The following is a 12,394-nucleotide window of genomic DNA, read 5'->3' as shown; positions in this document are numbered from 1 at the left end:
AACAATACCTAATGACGACTTTCTAGTGTAAGAGTAGATACGTAATGATAAATGTCCATATGTGAGTGGATGTAAAAACAAGCAAACATCACAATACAAAACAGGGGCGGGGTTACATAGGTAAAGCCTGCTCCCCAATCCTTTTCATATCTATGTGAATAAAATATTGTTTAAAAAAAATACAGCTCCAGATAATTCGTTTCGTTTAATAATCGAGGGAAAGTCATGTCCATTACCACAACCAATAAAACGCTTAAAAAGTTTAGAAAGTTTTAACTCACCATGTGTGATTCTAGTACATTTTTATTATGATGTGGCTTTTCGTGTATAGAATGAAAAGCTTAGCTTATAAATGTCCCTTTCCGAGACTGTCCAATTGGTCAAACGGATGGCGAAATTGTTTCTTAAAGGGATAGGTGCGCCATTTTTGGAAGTTAATTTGAATCTTGAATTCATGTAAAAATAGTCTTCAGAAGTACTAGAAATGTACAGAAATCTCACAATTCCTTAAAAAATACTTCAAATTATAAAGGTTACTCACTATTCTTAGATGTCTTTTCATATAGAGTATCTTAAACTAGCGAGTCGTCATTTTAACATTCAAACGCGAATAAACCTGGACACACATAGACACACACATCAAATTTCGACGGTGAGCTCTGAAGACTATTACTGATTGGCATAGCTAAACTATGATTTGCCAAAACGAATGGCCTACCTGTCCCAAACTTAATTTGAAGTTGGATTTTGTCAAATTAAGAATTAGTAAAGTAAGCTAGAGAAAAAACGAAACAAAATATCTAGAGCTGTATTTTAATCGGATCCTTATTAATGAATGTAATTAACATTAATTTATAATTCATTATTACATTTATTAACATTAATTAAGTGTACAGCAAAATCAATTTGTATGCAAGATTTATAACATTATGTGGCTTGCATTTATATGTATATATTATATAGCTAATCTAATGAATGACTTGATAATAATTTACAAGTTCCACACATGCATTGTGTGCGATGAGGAAAATTAGGTATTAGCTTGCTCTTCTTCGATGTGCATAGGGTGTTGCACACGGAAGTTAAGTAAACAATGCAGCTTCAATATTTCGTTTAGTCTGTTTTACACTGTAATATATTTTTGTTGTAGCCACAGATATTCAATTATTGTGAATCAATATTTCAAAATGGCCTGTGCATCAAATATTTTTAGATGAAAATGGATTTCAGTTTTTAAAGCTTCTTGTTCAAATCATTGATCAAAATGTATCATTATAAATCGCAAGAATATAACATTATGTTTCAGTTGTGGACCGATAATAGCAGACCAACCTGTTCCACAGTAAACTACTCTATGAAATATTATTCCTATAAACAGACAATGATACCCCCGTAGGACCACTATCTAATAATGGAACACAAGAGTTTGTACCTGTTTAGTATTTCTATACACAGACTATAGCCTTGTGTTCCGCATTATTGAATTAATTTATCTATTCTATGTTTATTTGATGTATCAGGCTGTGAAGTTGTAAATATATATTTATATCTAAGTGCACTTATTTAACGGTGTAAGTTGTTATACATTGTTTATTTATTTATTTATAAACAGTCTGCTAAATCTGAAAATTTTGAATTGATTTTGAAAGGATGTAATCTAAATATTTGCTTTACCAACTGAAAGAGCTTGGCTATCCATAACAGTATATAAGAGACGAAGAGTTCTCATAAAATTCAATTTAACTTAGCTTGCCAGTTTGAACTATCGTCCCCTACAGGACGTTTCGAGCATTCTCAAGTTCATATGATTTTCAGTATTATAACGTCATCGATATATGGCTATTTGTATATGGCATTGAGTTGTATAGGCTGGTAAAGGAGAAATTTAGATGACTATAAGTTTTGGGTAGTCTTTTAATCATCCCATAACAAAGCCGTGACCAAGGTCGTCGTCTGATTCTACAGTCAGACACATGGTACCACTGTAATAACCGCGTCCTGAAACTTCAACTTGGACACTTTCTTTAGTATCCACTAAAACTTGTTTTACTATTTTACCAGAAAACTTAGAACTAGTTTTAGAATTCTGATACACCCTTGATTCACCGACCTTGACCTGGTTCTTGTGATGTTGTAAAGCCATTCTCGCTGTTACAGCGGAACCACAAGGCGATCTGTCCACCTGCAACAAAAATTACTTACATTTTTACATTTACTTTTATGCTCCTTTTGTCCTCATGAAGACGGGTTTGCAGGTCCCTTCGTCTCATTTATGCTATAATATACTATTCCAAAGACGCCTTTAAGCCAACAATTGCATGCCCAAACATCCCTTTCTGCTCTGTATACAAGAATGATTAACTCAAATAACTTCGAAGGAATACTTTGAAACAGAAAGGCTACTACTAGTAACCCCTTTCTTAGTAAATAAATAAGGGTAAAAAATGTTGCTTAAGCTGATGGATTGAATCGAGTTAACCATTGTCAGTAAATACATCGCCTGCTACTATGGAAGCGACAGAACTCAATTTTACAATCTACCCTGAGAACAGGCCTGCTTTAATCTATTGATATGATATGAATCGGTTTGTAAATTGCAACAAAACATATGAAATCGGGACAGATCTGGTGGAACTGTGGAAAGCCTTCGTCAAACACCCAAAGTAGCTATTCTACGCACCTGTCTTCATTTCCAGGAAAATCTATTTTTACTTGATTCCTGCCAGCTTCTAGAAATGGTAAAACACAAGATATAAGGAATTAGTGTGAAATCTCAAAATGAAACCATTGGCAATTTCCGGTATACGAGACATCAAAAGCTAAGAGGTATTGGGATTATGCTAATCCAAATTTTAAGTGTGAGAACCGAAAAATTAATCTTCACAATGTCAAGACTTTCTTATACCTTGACTACCATAGACATCTTTCTTGTATCATGGAAGTTTGTTAAATCAGTTTTAATGCTGTGTTTAGATAGATATTTCGAAATATACCAATATTTAGGATTATGTAGTTGTATAGTCCCAATTAAACACTAAGCATCTTTGGTTGGTTGATTACCTGGAACCCTCGAAACGCCAAGAGGCTAAGGAACGAAGGATACAAACCAGTTATATCTCCTCCTGCTTCCACCAAATCTTTCAACTGAGACAAGGTAACATCTAAACCTAAAGATTGTGCTGATAAAAATATATAGAAAGCTCCACCATAAGCTATATCTACTGTAACTGTACCATATTTTACTGTTTTTAGTTTTACGTCTGAAATCACGAAAACAATAATTATTGAGATACATAGAAGCGACTGAAACCCAGGTTGCGAAATTTTATTGGTTCGAAATATGTATACGGCGCAGCAGGACAGGAACAAGATGATGAGAAAAATCGGGATATATGGCATAGTGTTATGCAGAATGGTTCGCATTGTCAGAAAGAGTACAAATAGATTGTAATAGAACCAAGAGTACCAGAAAACACAGAAAGAACAATTCAAAAAACTGAAGAGTACAGTTTCTCTGGAAGAAAAGCGGAGGAAATATGTCAGATCGGAAATAAAACAGAACAATAGACCGTTGGAATGCAAATCAAAACGTTATCAACTTACCAGTTGCAAAAGTAAACGCCGGAACACTGATAAACCGAACGGAACCGGACTTGCGTCCATCATACTGAACGTAACACGTTACCGGACCACATGGGCACTGGATCGTTACCTCCGTCTCTGGCGTAATTACGTTTTTGACATAACCGTTGTCAATTGCATAGCGTCCAAGAGCAATAACGCCGTGTCCACACATTGTGCTGTATCCAGAATTATGCATGAACAACACTGCCATATTCGCTTCTGGAACAGTCGGTGGTACCAACAGTGCACCATACATATCACCATGACCTCTTGGTTCACACATTGCTAGTTTCCGATACTCATCATGTTTTTCTTGTAGATTTCGACGTTTTTCTAAAATCGTGTTTCCCTGTGGCTGTGGATACCCAGATAAAAGTATCCGAAGAGGTTCCCCTCCGGTATGCATTTCCACAGTTTTAATAGAGACCGTTTCATGTTTCCCCTCCATGGTTGTATAGTCACCTCTCCAACTAACTTTTTCAAATCGTTACACACGCTGTATATCGTAAAGTGTGATTCTATAGTTCTTGTTGAATAATAGATATCAAATTACCTTCTCAAAACGGTGTTACACTATGTATTATTAGGGTTGACTAGCAATGAGTGTCAGTCAGAACAGGTACGAATAGAATATTTTAAAGAGTCAATTATCACCTCTGCTACTTGAAATTAAATGTCTGTTGTCATTGCTAATGTAGCATCTACATCTAAGGGTAGTATATTAGATAATACTACGTATACTTTTAACACCTTTAATCCTAAACAGTAATACCACTTTGTTCTGACCTCAAGAGTCAAGTATTATAAAAGATTATGTATTGTGTTCATGTGTCAACAAATGTCAACATTCTCATGGTTAGTCCCTCGACCAATCAACGCCCTTCTTGCATTAGCTTTATCCAATCAGGTCTCAATACTATGAACGCTTAGGTTTCAACCAATCAGAATATAGATCAGACGATAGAGTTTAGATGTTCCTGTATTTATTTGTATTAATGTTCCTGTATTTTACCCGTATTGATGTTCTACCTGTATTGATGTTCCTATGTGTACCTGATGTTTATTGTTCCTGATGTTTTGTTTTGTAACAATGGATTTTACTTTATCTTGTTGGTCTAGTCTTCTAATGTAACCAGGTGGTAATTATACGTTGTTGGCGGGATCGAAATTCGATTAAAGTTTGGTCATCTTGAAACGTAGCCCGACGGTAGGGCCAGATCTATAGGGTTACTTGAATTATCAAGGGAAAAGCGAAAAGAATACCAATGTTTAGTTGGTAAACTTTGCACTCTTTCTACGTGACCGGTTATAATTAGTTTCATTGTTAATAAGTCAATGTCGTGTAATATGACCAAATCACTATTGTAAGTACGAATTGATGCAAAAAGAAGCTCTCCTATGAAGGTCTACAAAAGCTCTATCCTCTAAGTTTAACCCTTGTCTCTATTGTGACCCTCACTGTATCGTTTTCAGACTCAGATTCAAGATTGATTGTGGAGAATTCGTAGAGGAACCACCACCAGTCATCAGCCTATTGGTGTGTTATGACTAAATACCATATTAATATTATGTCTCGTCAACCAGCAGAGTCATCGGAAGTATGATAAACTGCTATAGATCTAAGGATGGGATATGCTAGGAAAAAACAAGAAAATGTTGTTGATACCAATAGTTTTAATATTGTTTGTCTATAGACACCAAACCTATAAGTTTCTGGCCACTGATATATCTGTGGTAATTGTCTAAAAACCCTTGAGCGAGCTGAAAATAAATAGAAAAAACATTCTTCATGTATATTTAAGGATATGGTTGACCATTTTTGGGGATTGATTTGAAATATATTATGTCCATATTCATGTGTGCGTCTCCGATCCCACTATCAAACTTAGCTAAGCAGACTCAATATTGCTGAAGAAACAATGAAAAAGAATTCGTAGGAAGTTCTTACCTCCTCGCATTCCTGTTGACCATAAGGTTGAAATGAACAATGAGGCGAGACAATCACACCAGGTTCTGTCCAGAGTCTACTAGATTGTGGTAGAGGCTCCTTTTCAAACGCATCCAGTACAGCATTTGTTATCCACCCACTTCTACTAATACAATGGTTAGTTGATCAAAAACTCTTTTATTTCAGCAGGTAAATTAACTCTATTAGTGCAATAAGGTAGAGGATACTGAGTTGACAAGTTGCGAACCTATTAACAAGGATTCCTACCTCAAAGCTGTAATAACCGAATCTTCATTAATCAGATCTCCTCTTCCAACATTGATTACCACGGGCTTCTAAAAATACATGTAAATTAGCAAAACCACTTGTCATCGATTTAACACTTGTATCAACATACATCAAACTTTGCTTCCCTTTGCAGCTGGGTCCACTATCAAAATGAAGAACTATGAGTTATGTTTGCTTACCTTCCTACAGATAGATAAAACACCTCCATTAAGGATACCTCTAGTAGCAGGGGTTGAAGGTAAACAGGCCACAATATAGTCGCAATTCACTAATATATCTTCTAGGTTCTGGCTGGAAGTTAAAACCAAAAAACGCAAGTGAGACATACACTATAACAGAGTATGATGGACACAGTTTTCAACTAACAATGTTATCGTTACCCACCAATAGTGTGGTGACACTGCTCGTGGTACAAGATTGTCTTAAAGCTGATATCGTTTTTGCGGTAAATCGATTACCAACCATCAGGTCGAAGACTCTGTTGGTTCACAAGATCATAGTTAACATCGTTTATTTGGTATTGATTAACGATCACGGGGTCGAAGACTCTGCTGCTGGACAAGTCTGTCTTTGAGATCATTCTTCTATTTACAATCAAATTATATTTTAGATTCCAAAACAGTTCGAGTTTCACTAATCAAGTAGGCTACTGTTGTTAGAAAGGTTCGGCGTATTCACCAAAAGCATACGAAGTATCTAATCACTCCTATGCCTTCCATCTCTTTAAAAAAGTAAATAGACCTATTATAGTTATTTTAATATTTGAGTAAAAATTGAGTTAGATTTTCTTCTCATATACATACCTGTAGTGGTCTATCGAGCTAAGTTTTTCTGTCGGTTCAACTCGAGTCATGGCCCAAGTCTTCATATTAAATATTTTACAAAGATCGGCCACTGAAAATGTAATAAATTGGCCAACTAGAAAATGTAATAAAGTACTACACAGTTTACGAACTAGATGATAAAATGTTTTCCGAAGTATAAATTAAATAGACAGATTCGCCATCCGTTCGACCAATCGTACCATAAAGGGGAATTGTTTAGCTAAACTAATCAGAATTAGCGTGAAAAGCTCAAAATTTGAGCCTTCAAATACATGTGGGTTCAGAATTATCCGCGTTTGAAAGTTAAAATATATATAGAAGAAGCCCATTGTTCCTTATATGTTCTGTGTCTAACAACCGGGTAACGTTTGTTCAAGAACATTACCACAATTCTGAAACAAGGATCTAAAACAGTGATGTATGCAAACTCACTAACAAGAATGAAAGATGTGATTAATAAATAAAAATTAACTACACACCTGATTTACCAATAATTCCTAGTCCAAGTATTCCAATTGTAACATCTGATAGAGATCGAAAATTGCCAAAATCACTGAAACAAATGTAAGAAAATAAAATAATCAAGAGTATCGATTTTATATCACCAATTCCCGTCTTGTTACTGTATCACATTGTGTGTCTAAAATCTAGAAGTCAAAAAGATGACGAGAACCCAACATGGTTCAAAGGAGCGACGGAATATTTTGTAAGGAATATAGCGCTGCTGTTGTTGTTTCCACTAATGCTGCTTCTGGTGCTGCTGGTGGTTTTTGGGTGATGCAGGTGATGATGATTATGATGAGGAGGATGAAAATGAGGCCGAGGATGAAAGCAATATTTCAACCCACGCCAATTGCTGCTGTTACTACTGATGATATTTGGGTGATGATGATGATGATGATGATGATTATAATGATTAAAGTTGGTGTTGGTGTTGATGATAATGAGGAGGAAGAAATTGCAGACAGGGATAAAAAAAATATTCATACAACTCTCACGACCATTGCTGCTTTTGCTGTTGCTGTTGCTGTTACTGTTGATGGTTGCGGGACGATGAAGATGATGATTGTGGGGAAGAAATTGAGGACAAGTATAAAACAATATGTAAACTCACGTCCATTGTTTTACTTGTTGGTTTTTATAATTTTCTAGAATACGTTTTTCGTGACACAGAATATGTGTGATAATGAACTGTGACATATTCTGGTCGTAAGCTTTGATATTCTTGGTGTATAATGGTCTCTCCTCAAAATAAAGAAATGAAATTAAATGAAGTTTAACTTCTTAAATAGCAACGAATGCAATTTTATTAGGACAGGCATGGATATGAAGCCTCGGTTTATTAGCAAATCTGAGCTACAGACGTATTTTCAAAGTGTTATCTCTGACCTGCATTACTGACAGGAAAACGTATTTGGTACCGTCTAGACCTGGTGTAAACGAGCAATCTTGGAAACATGTTGATAATAGAACTGATCATGGTTACAATGCAAACCTAAAATCTCATTCAAACTTGTCTAAAACCAGCTAAAATTGAGGTTACCTTTAATTTCATTAGTGAAGCCATTGCCTTGCTGTTCCCTAGAATAAAAAATACAATGTTTCTGATAAAGCGTTTACTTCTGTTTGGGACAGACAACAGCAAACTGAATCCGTAAGATCGAGCAACCTCATCTTAAATTCATGTATAGAATAACCAGTCAGTGGAAACTAGAAATTTGTATTAATGCTACGCTACACACCAGAGACGTTTCTAGGAAACATCTGGTGTGGGGGCCGATCAGGCACAGAGGGGGATTGGGGAATGGTGTATGGGGGAACGTTACGCAAGTTACACACGTTTTGTCTGTACAAACTAATCATGAACTATGTCAAGTTTAGTTTTGCAAATTTCTGAGCCGATGTTAGAGTTACAATTCTTCATTTTGCGAAATCATTTATAAAAATTATATGTGCTTACCTGCTGATAGACTGTGGAACCATTTTATTGTCGGATACTTCTTCATAATCGCATCGAAAAGATATTCGGCACCAAAGCAAATTTCTACTTTGCTTAAATCTGGTAATTGTTCTTCTGCTGGGGGAACACCTACAAATTTAAGAGACTGATGTTGATGCCCCGTGTCCGACCAAAGTTCCAACTGGTTCATCAAGAATCGATGGCAATTGTCAAAAATGGATCTGTGCCGGAATCGAGACAATGTGGCTCATCAGAGTCGATTCAACACAATATGTCATTGCAGTGTGCAATGAGGGAATTTTTCGATTTCAAACTTTCGAGGGATCTTGAACGTGCACAGCCTTTAGCACCGGGGCCTCGGTTTATTGTCCCATCCGAACGACTAGACGCTTTTCAATGTCATTTCCTCCCATCATCCCTGCATCAATGACAAGGGAAAACCGGGTTGAAAAATGTTCCATCATACCAAACCTACCGTATTTTCTAACAACAGAATAAATAGTGGCATTCTGTAAATGTTGTCGGATATAGTCTACCAGAATTTTACTGGGAACTAACAGCAAAACAATTATTTCGGACATTACGATACATTACACAACACGTGAATATGAAAAAAAAGCTGTAACCAGTCAGACTACATGACCTTATTATAATATACCTGTCTTGAATTCATTACCATGTACGATGGTTCGTTTAGGACACATTCTTTATCATAATTTCTTTATCATCACCGAATTATCAATGTACATTGTATATTTCATGTTATTGTTTCTTTAATATGTCCTAAACTAACCACCATACTACCATATCACCAAGTAATAATGTCGTTTATCGAATTGCTATATCATTGGAATATTTTGGCTGAGATCATAAAGCGATATCAGTTAAGTGCACATATCAGGAAATGGTAGACAAGTAGCAACAGGTATCAACTAACCCTACAGACCGAAAGATATAAATATCAACGAAAAAAGAACTTGTTGATAATTGTGTTCTCAGTCTTCAATTTACTTCGGTTGATCAGATTCTACCAGATTCCACCAGTTGCTTATAGTCGTAGAATATAAAGTTGCTCTCAGATCCTGCATGTCACAAAATTGATAGCCTTCTAACAAGGGTTTTGTTTGAGAAGGGGGTTGGAGGGGGGTTGGTCATCTACACAATGATAACTGTGAAATAACAAAATAATTAATACAGATAGAAACAACATTTAATTAAGCGTAAGATTGAACAAAGAAAAACATAGACAAAATAAAACATCTTCCAATATTTATCATTCTTGTAAGAGATTTTAAAACTAATGTTTTTATTCTGTTTGGCTTCCATTCTCTTTTGCACTTCCACAAAAAGCTAGTGCTTATCGTTTTGCGTCTTTAGATTAAAAATTGACGGCAAACTTGATGTCCATGGCAAAATCTGTGGCACGTTTACAACCATGCATTGGTCTAAAAAAAAAACTGGTTCCAATGTCCACTTGGCAAGTTATATTGTTGAGCAAGAGAGGCAAGAAGGTCGTAGTTCAGAGATAGCAGACACTGCGTAAGCGTTTAATTGTTGTATCAATCAGTAACTCAACATCAGTTACAGTTGGAGTTGGAGACAGCTCGGTATCAATCAGTAACTCAAGACAAGTCGGGTATCAATCAATTACTCAAGACAGCTCGGTATCAATCAATTACTCAAGACAGCTCGGTATCAATCAGTTACTCAAGACAGTTCGGTATCAATCAGTTATACTCAAAACAGATCGGAATCAATCATTTACTCAAGACAGGTAGACCCGGTAGGCTTATCAATCAGTTACTCAAGACAGGTCGAGACAAGCCACGAATAAAAATTGCTGAGAAATTGGGCATTTTCAAGAAATCATACTATTGGAATCGTTGTTGGATTCAAATTAATGAAACAACTACATATACTTAATATAAAATACAATTCACTCGGGCTAGTTTATTGGAATACGTCGAACCTTCTATCTAGTTACTATTGAATAAAATAACTACGACGTCCAAAGCAGAATAACATGAGGGATTTTCAACGCGATGCAGGCACGATTCGCTTCTTGTATTTTCACTGTACCTCCAATCCCACACCATACGCCAGACAGGACACCATACCTCATTTATTCACACCTTTTTACGACTTCATTTCTCAAAAATTCGTCACCGAAATAGTTAAATTATTTCCTTTGAAAAGAGATATGTGTGCAGTATAGTTAATATAGGTAAATAATCTATGAGCATGTGTATCTTTACTGAATAAACATTATTATTATTGTTATTATTACAATTATGCGTGCAGTTGAAATGAATCATAAGATCCTTTTAGAAACGGAAAGTGGAAATTTAGACGACTTTACCCTTTAAACACTATACTGAAAGATCGCAATTGTTGTCAGTAAGACCCAACTCTTCCACATGCCCGAGGCCGAATTTTTGTATGGTTCTGTTGGTAGTTTTGATTTGCTTGTTGTAGATGGTTCAGCCTCTGTTCTTGCAGGTGGTTCAGCTCCGGATGTTGATCTATTTCCGGGTGGTCCCGGTGGTGGTTCCTCTCTGCGTGTTGTCGATGGTTCAGTATCACTTGATGTAGGTGTTTCAGTTCCGGTTGTTGGTGGATTTTCGGGTGGCCCTGGTATTCCCTCTCCCGGTGGTCCTGGCGCTAAACCATTTTCGGGTGGTGATCTTGGCTGTAGTCCTTCTTGTGTTGTCGATTGTTCACTTACTGTACCCTGTGATGTCGTTGAATTATTCGCTGGTGATGATGTTTGTGTACTTGACGAAATCGCTAAAAATAAATTATAAAATACAAAATACATAAAAATCGGAAGCTGCAAATTAGGAAAGATAAAGGATATTGTCATCTTAATTTTCACTTTGCCATAAAAATCAACTTTCAGCTACCAGCTACCGACAATCACGACGACACTTATACTGTAAATGTATAGGACCTTGTATCATACGTCCGGGCTGGCAAGCCATGTTCTATACAATTAATTGCAGGAATCTCACAATGGTAAGAACAAATTTTAATTTCACGGCTTGTGTCTTGGCCCCTTGTACCTAATGTCGTTTTCAAAATTTACCTTTAAAAATAGCCAGAGTGACAAATATCACTTGCCAAATCTTCATTTTACTGATTTCTGAAAACAATTAAATTATATACAATACATTATATTAGCAGCAATATATCATACACAGAAAAGAAGACTCTTTCAAAATATTAGTTATGATCTTTGTCCTCTAAACAACCGGATTAATATTAATATGCGCTCTCTGTCTTTTTATTCACTAAAAAAAAATTTATTTTTATCAAAATTGCATTTCCTTGTAAAAAAAAAACTTGTATCAAGATAAAGTTATTGAAATCAATACAGAAATCATAACAGCTTTTTATGCGATTGGGTCAAAATTCTACAGAGTAAAGAAACTCGGTAGCTCATGTTCGTGTAGTAAGCTGCCAAAAAATCAGACCGTTACTACTGTCTTACCTACTACAAATATAATCTCTTTTGAATTATTGACAATTCGCTATGCTCATTTGTAATCCTTAAAACATACCTGCTCTTACTTCTTACTTTGAAATAGAACTGCTTTTAAGAACTGTACGACACGGTATGCGTCAGTCGAGAAACACCCAACCTGAAAACTTCAGAAAATTCCTGACGTTAGCATCTCCAAGAGAAACCACATACAAACAATGTACAATTAACAGGTACACTTGACTGATTTATATGATCTTGATGATCAA

General features: G+C 35.9%; 3 protein-coding genes across 3 annotated transcripts; all 3 read right to left on the bottom strand.

Annotated features, from left to right (window-relative positions):
* Window positions 1–1,918: 1,918 nt before the first annotated feature.
* On the bottom strand, window positions 1,919–4,072 carry LOTGIDRAFT_118892 (hypothetical protein; the record flags this gene model as incomplete). Its single annotated transcript, XM_009056742.1, has 5 exons — window positions 1,919–2,182; window positions 2,414–2,500; window positions 2,677–2,729; window positions 3,108–3,260; window positions 3,604–4,072. 5 exons carry the CDS (start codon window positions 4,070–4,072, stop codon window positions 1,919–1,921), a joined length of 1,026 nt encoding a protein of 341 aa, XP_009054990.1.
* Window positions 4,073–5,298: 1,226 nt separating this feature from the next.
* LOTGIDRAFT_161339 (hypothetical protein) lies at window positions 5,299–9,225 on the bottom strand (the record flags this gene model as incomplete). The annotated part of the gene is made up of 10 exons (XM_009056741.1): window positions 5,299–5,385; window positions 5,573–5,714; window positions 5,840–5,907; window positions 6,040–6,151; window positions 6,664–6,754; window positions 7,164–7,237; window positions 7,799–7,929; window positions 8,228–8,265; window positions 8,645–8,773; window positions 9,120–9,225. 10 exons carry the CDS (start codon window positions 9,223–9,225, stop codon window positions 5,299–5,301), a joined length of 978 nt encoding a protein of 325 aa, XP_009054989.1.
* Window positions 9,226–11,006: 1,781 nt separating this feature from the next.
* Window positions 11,007–11,775, bottom strand: LOTGIDRAFT_161338 (hypothetical protein; the record flags this gene model as incomplete). The annotated part of the gene is made up of 2 exons (XM_009056740.1): window positions 11,007–11,431; window positions 11,730–11,775. The coding sequence occupies 2 exons, from the start codon at window positions 11,773–11,775 to the stop codon at window positions 11,007–11,009; spliced, it is 471 nt and encodes a 156-aa protein (XP_009054988.1).
* Between the last annotated feature and the right edge of the window lie 619 nt (window positions 11,776–12,394).

This window comes from Lottia gigantea (genome assembly GCF_000327385.1).
Source record: "Lottia gigantea unplaced genomic scaffold LOTGIsca_29, whole genome shotgun sequence".
NCBI classification, from domain to species: Eukaryota; Metazoa; Mollusca; class Gastropoda; family Lottiidae; genus Lottia; species Lottia gigantea.
The sequence above is the reverse complement of the archived record's forward strand: the minus strand, read 5'-3'. Positions and strand labels throughout refer to the sequence as shown.